The sequence below is a fragment of the Nicotiana tabacum genome, chromosome 11 (genome assembly GCF_000715075.1).
Source record: "Nicotiana tabacum cultivar K326 chromosome 11, ASM71507v2, whole genome shotgun sequence".
Lineage (NCBI taxonomy): Eukaryota > Viridiplantae > Streptophyta > Magnoliopsida > Solanales > Solanaceae > Nicotiana > Nicotiana tabacum.
The window spans coordinates 153,162,118-153,169,175 of NC_134090.1; the positions used below are offsets into that span (position 1 = coordinate 153,162,118).

General features: G+C 34.5%; 1 protein-coding gene across 1 annotated transcript; it reads right to left on the bottom strand.

The window, feature by feature from the left end:
- Positions 1-1,356: 1,356 nt before the first annotated feature.
- Positions 1,357-4,548, bottom strand: LOC107789740 (uncharacterized). The gene is made up of 3 exons (XM_075224487.1): positions 4,354-4,548; positions 2,735-3,396; positions 1,357-2,645 (listed from the first exon to the last, which is right to left on the bottom strand). The coding sequence occupies exon 3, from the start codon at positions 2,476-2,478 to the stop codon at positions 1,357-1,359; it is 1,122 nt and encodes a 373-aa protein (XP_075080588.1). The 5' UTR covers positions 2,479-2,645; positions 2,735-3,396; positions 4,354-4,548.
- Between the last annotated feature and the right edge of the window lie 2,510 nt (positions 4,549-7,058).

Consider the following 7,058-nt stretch of genomic DNA (forward strand, 5'->3'; position numbering starts at 1 on the left):
ATTCCTTTTTGTTCCCAAATTTGGAATTCTCTTGAAATTTTGAGACATAGGCTCTTCAAATTTTTCCCATAGTTCTCTTGGATTTGCAGGATTGCAGTAAACTAATAATGTAGCAAATAAGCATCTTAAACTATAAGACATTTAATAATTCACAACTTCAGACATACAGTCAATTAAATTGTTATCACAATGCAATAAGCCTCGCTTTTCTGCAGCTTCCCTAAATGAATCGCAACATTTTCCATTTACGTTGCAAAGATCTGCATATGATTTAGGTCCTCTTACATTCATTAAAAGTAGCCTTAGATAGTATCTTTCTCCTTCGGTTGGATGACACATTACAATTCTTCCAATAGCAGTACCTCGTTGTCGACGTGACCATATTTTGTCAGTTGGTGACCATACAAAATACTCTGGGAACTCTTTATATAATAAATTTAGAGCTTTAGCATCTTTATTGGTACTGTTCATTACAAAAAATTATGTTAACATTGTCCTCCTTGTCATTGGATTATTTACAGTTTGATGTATATTTTGGATAGTTTTAAAGGATACAAATTGTTGTCCCTCAAGGTGTAACTGAAGTTGCATCACACTTGGAGTCATTTCACTTATAGGAAAAACAAATAGACGACATGCTGCCTCTGGTGGAGAGACCCATCTAGCTGATTGATATTCTTTTATTTCATCTATATGTACATTTGTATTATCACCATGCACAAAAAATGCAATTTTGTCATGACCTTTACAGATGTATTTATAAAGATATTTGACAACTTTAATGTCAGAACATATTTCAACATTAATATGGCAATTGAATTTCTTAAGTAAAAATGGATTGTAATTATCAATATTGTATCCTCTAACTTCTACAGGTATCTCTATTTGTCGACTTCTGTATATAGGATATGAATTTTTTCCTTTCGTTGTATATTCTGCAAGTTCATTAGGATATTTAAATTTACAATGATCTTTTTTCATGAAAGAATTGGAAGGATTTAAATAACCACAAGGTCCATGAATCATATGTTTAGTCACAAGTGAATATAAAGAGGAATCTAAATTGCGATCAGGCAATTCAGCACAAACAAATTTATCATAAGCCTCTGGTGTTAATAGTTTATATCTATCTACAAGTATAATAAGGAAATGAGCATGTGGAAGTCCACGTTTTTTAAATTTTATGGTGTACATAAAAGCTACAACCTTTCCAAAAATATTTTTTTAATATATCTGTTTTAAGTTCCTCTACTTTTGCTCTAAATACTCGGCTGATTAGATCATGCCTATTTTGAACTTCTTCAGATGTTAATAAATATTTTTTAATTTCAAGCCAAGAAGGATTGCACGTCATTGTCAAGAATATGTCGGGTTTTCCATAACGTTGTACCAATGCAATAGCATCCATATATCGTCGACGTATATCTCTTGGGCCTCCAATAAAACTAACAGGAAGAATATTTTTTTTTCAATATTTGAGGCATCTCTTTCTCCCTGTCTTAACAAATCAAGAATCCCTTGTAGTACTGCAGTTCTGAACAAATCTTGGTTAAAGGAAAAGAAATCTAGTCTTTGAGTCTCAAGTTTTATGTATTGGTCAACAATGTATTGTTGAAATACCCTTCCAGAATGTAAAGTTTCATTTGGTTCATTCTCTCTTATTTGAATCTTGTAACAATAATATTCACGGCAAGAAACCGTTTCTCTTTTCCTTTTACCTTTTGATAAAACTTCAGATTCCATATCAAGTAGCCCATCAATTGAAGTCATGTTCAATATACTTGGCAGCTGTTCACATTCGTAGTAAATTTGGTGATTTGAATGACTATATATTTTCTTAATTTTTTTAATACCACAATGCCATCCATTTTGACCATATGAGAATAACAATGGATATTGTAATGAGTCATAGCATCCATAATAATAATTTACCAATTGACTTCTGTTACTATGAGTGTATATTCGAATATGCGGAGTGGAAATTTTGTTGTTTGTTTGTTCTTCTATCCATATTGCCCCAACTTCGGATGAAGTAGGTAAGTTGTATGTTCTTTGGTCTAAACCAGAATTAGATTTAAGTGCAATATAGAAGTCAGATAATTCTGGAATATCTGTTAATGACTTTAGAAATGTAGAATATGGATTAACCTTTAGTATTTCCATCAGTTTCTTGACAACTGCTTCATTAAACTTGTCTGATAAGCTCATTCGATTCCTTATCTCATTTTCGATATCATAAAAGTACAATTGTAAATTTTTTTCTTTTCTTCCAGAAGGAATTAAATCGTTAATAAAGTGATATATTTGTCCTTGAACTTTAAATGTATATATACCACGATTTCTCTTTGCTAATACTCTATCATAATTAACACCAAGGGAGGTGAATGCAAACATATTATTATAGGTTCTACTATAAGTACGAAAATATTTAGATTCTGCAATGTTGCCTAAATATAAATTCTGTAACTCTACAGGCATTTGATGAGAAGTCAATTTTATTGATCCGCTACCACAACAGAATTTTGGTGGTTCATATTGGAACCTTTTTGATCCACAAAATTTACAATCCGGAACTTCTTTAAAATGTACGTAATTTTTTAGCAACAAGTCATCATTCTGCAATTCGACTTCGAAATTTATTTTACCTGTACATGATAAATTATGACAATGTTATAGAAAGAGACAGTAATGCGATACTATGAGATTGTTATATTTTGGGCAGATAGATACACACCTCTATGTGCAGTAGCTGCTGGAGTTGAAGAAATTCCTGCATTACATGTACCTGAAGTTGATCCTGATATTGCAGTGTTTAATGTTTACGCATGTATAACTAATCAGTAAAGTAATTTGTATAGTGGGAACATTTATAGTTTTATTTTTGGACGCTTACATACTTCAAAGATGGACATGCAATCAATCATATTATTTCCTTTATCTATAATAACTGGCATATTTGTAGCTTTAGAAGCATGACATAACAATTGAAAGAATCTAAAAAGTCACTTTAATGATTGTGGATCGATGTATTCATCACTATATACTTATATATGCGCATTCAACATTGTTTGTATATCTAATGTCTTTGATAAGTTAGAGAACAATATACTTTTCTACCTTTTTTTGAATCTAACGGACGATCACCAACTGTAAGAGCACTCTATCTTTAAGGTTGAGTACCAGTTTCCATTAAGGATAGTGTATTACTTGAATGAGGATTAAGTCGCCGCTTTTTTGATTCAGCTCTCTTAGCTTGCAGTATCAGCAAAAATGATTGTTTCCTTTCAGGTGACATTTGTGCATATCTAGTGCGACGTCGTAGATTTCTATCACGTCGTCGTTGTTCCTTGGCCTCTTCAGCTCGACGCGATGCAACATCTTCGTTTGTGGACATTTCTGTTCCAAACAAATAATTATTTTGTAAGAATACCTAATATATTCACTAAATGTTTAAGCACTTGTTCAATAACTCTATCTCTCCTTCTAGCGGAAACATGTTTTTCCCTTAACAAAAATAAAAAAAGAGGAAAAAACTTGCTAATTGAGAGAGAGAGGCAGAGAGTGAGAGAAAGAGAGAGCGCCAAGAAGTTGCTAATGAGAATACAGAGGAAACCAAAAAGAAAAATGACTAAACTAACCAACTAAAGGTGGCAATATGGTTAATCCAAGAAAATCTAGTAAAGTAAACAAACATACATTGGAATAACATAATACTATGTTGTTTTCGTAGGCAGATAGCATAAAAGGATCAAGTAAACATGTACCTTTCCATTTTTCTCTAATTCTCCATAATCCCTATTTTAAGAGCAAATGACTTAGCGAAATTAGAAAAGCAAAGAATCAAAGTTTGTTGATGCATTCCTCTTGAGAATGAAGGAGAAGAGCACCATTTAACCTGTTCTCTACAACTGGGTAAATGGTGATAATTATGCACCTAAGTATCAATTCAAACCATGCGTGAGTAAATCAAACCACATGCAAGTAGAATTTTCGACAATAAATTACACCCCAAAAAATAATCTAACATACACACACCAAAAAATCAAAAATAGTAAATACCCAACAAATTGTGACTATAAAAATGTGAAATAAATAAATAAAAAAAATGTGAAAATCTGCTTTACTGAGATCGAACTTTTAGCTTCATTAACAAAAATCACAATATGTAAGCCCAAAAGGTAAAGCGAAATCAGGCCACCATCACATACCATCATAGAATCTGACATTGAAAGGGTGAAGAAGAAAATAGATGATGACATGCAACTAAAGAATATATCAGTGGTCGAAAAAAAAACTAAAACAATCAGCTAAATGAAACAGAGAAGGATAGACAGGGATGTGAAGAACCAGTACCGGCAGAAATCAAAGATAAATATAATCAATCAAAGCCCAAGACCCAATCATAAAAATGCTAACACCAGGTACATTCCAGCTTTGATTTACAAAATCAATTGTAGAATTTTTACAAGAATAGAAGAAGATAAGCTGGGTATGGCTGGCCTTGAGCAATACCTACGGAGAAATTGAGAAGAAAATGGTTACCAGGAAATGGTTTGGCAAATTATCAATAAAGAATCAGAAATGGGTTGCTAAAAGGGAGAAGTGATACACGTGTCCACAAGAGAGAGCAATGAACAGTCAATCACTAATGAGATAGTGCCAAGTTTATAGTACAATTTACAGTACCTTTAGTACAAGTTCTCATTGCTGTGTTCGTCCATCTTGACCATTTAAATATATTAGTAATAACAAGCATTTGTAATGACGAGATACTCAAGATACCTGCCAATCTCAACTCCTAATCTTGCCATTGATGAATGGTGTTGCCAGAAAGGAAATGAGAATTATCCTAAAAACTTTGAGTAAGTTTATTTCTAATTTGTTTAAATTGTTCCACATTTATTGCTTTATCGTAATATTACACCCATTTTTCTTTTTGCTGATTCTAAGATTGTAGGGCAGTGTTCTCAATGCCATGTATTGTGATTTTACTTCAAGAATCGACGAAGTTATTGGATTTACATACTCTTAACTCAATGATTCAATAACTAAATCCCATTTTCTTTAAGTGATGGAAAGTTCTTGAAGGGGAATCGAAAAAATAAACAATAAAGAAAATTTTGGAAGTTAATAATTTCAATTTGAACTTTAAGGAAAAGCTGCATTTCTTGACTTTAATACCCCAAACAGTACTGACTATAACTCCTTGTCACGACCCAATTTCCCCCTTCGTGATTTATCGTGACGGCACCTAGTCTCTACGACTAGGTAAGCCTAATACTTCGCGGAAATGAAAGAAAAGCATGAACATCAACTACTAACAATAACAAGTATCTAATAAGCAACTGGATACCACTCGGCATATACAATTATTACCTCTAAAATATACCAAACAATTCCCAAAACCCGGATTGCCGTAAGTCACGAGCTACTAAGAAGTCTTAACTGTTCTATACATCATTTCTACATAAAGAAGGAAAAATGAACATAGGGGGATAGAGGGGGGACTCCGAGGATCTGCAGGCGCGGTAGATGTACCTTGAAGTCTCCAATAAGCAGCAATGATTGCAGCTAGTGATGAGGCTGGTAAGATGAACCTGGATCTGCACACAAAAAATATGTGCAGGAAAGGGCATGAGTACACCACAATGGTACCCAGTAAGTGCCAAGCCTAACCTCGATCGAGTAGTGACGAGATCAGGTCAGGGCCCTACTGGTATATATATAATAAAATTTAATAGAAAGAAATATCGCAGTTAGGATAAATACTGAAGTTTAACAAAAATATAAGCATAGAAGAACAACATCTCAAAACACAAAGATAACAACAGGGGATCTCCCAGGATACCGTCCCATAGTCCCAAACGTAAATGTACAGGGGGATCTCCTGGAATACCGTTCCGTGGTCCCAAAGTAAATATGCAGTGCTGGGGGTTCTCCCAGAATACCGTTCCATAGTCCCAAAGTAAATATGCACCTCAAACAATAGAATTACAACTACAACATGGAAAATCTACAATTTAGACTAAGTACAAGTTAATGAAGAAGCAGGAAATTTACTAAGCATGATGCACAGAGTTCTGATAAACAATTAAGGCACGTAGACATGCTGTCCTAAACTAAACAGAATAATTACATATGTTAGTGTAGCTCCGTTAAAGGAAAAACATGAATTTCACTTAATTAAAACGGATTTTTTCAACATATAGCCCGTGTACACATTCGTCACCTTACGTACACGACGCTCATATATCAAACAGTAATAAATCCTAAGGGCAGTTCCCCCATATAAGGTTAGGCAAGTCACTTACCTCGAACCAAACTCAAATCAATCCGTTACAATGCTCTTTCCCCGAATATCTGACTCCAAATGGCCCAAATCTAGCCAAAGCCAATTGCATAACATAAATATAGCTACAAGAAACTAATCTAGCTAATGAAATCAAAGCTAAGGCAAGAAATTGGAAAATCGCCCAAAAATCCTCCCCGGGCCCACGTCTCGGAATCGGGTAAAAGTCACCAATTATGAACACCCATTCACTCACGAGATCACTTGTACCAAAATTACTCCAATCCAATACCAAAATCACGATCAAAGCCCCAAAATTCGGCCTACGAACTTTTCCCAATTTTTTATTCCAAGTCCAAAATTAAATGATGAGATCAAGCATAAATTAGTGGGATATAACCATAAAGGAGTTAGGAATCATTACCCAATAAATTCCTCAGAAAATCTCTCGAAATTTCGTCTTCTACCGAGCTCTCAATCCAATTTTGTGATATGAACTCAAAACCCTCGTTTTTGAACTTTAAATTCTACCCAAGTAAGCCCTTCTTCGCAAGCGCGGTCAAAGCCTCGCGTTCGCGAAATACAAGCTACTTCAGTCCAAAAATATACTCATGGCGAACGCGATGCATCGACCGCAAACGCGAAGCTCAACTAGCCTGACCCTTCACGAACGCGGAACACTCATCGCAAACGCGTATGCTATTATGCCTGGAAGCTATCTGACCGTTGACTCTACACGAACACGAGGTCGTTATCGCGGACGCATAGC

Bases quoted from the DNA above. Each gene is read 5' to 3' on its own strand.
- LOC107789740 (XM_075224487.1), bottom strand. From the start codon at position 2,478: ATGCCTGTAGAGTTACAGAATTTATATTTAGGCAACATTGCAGAATCT.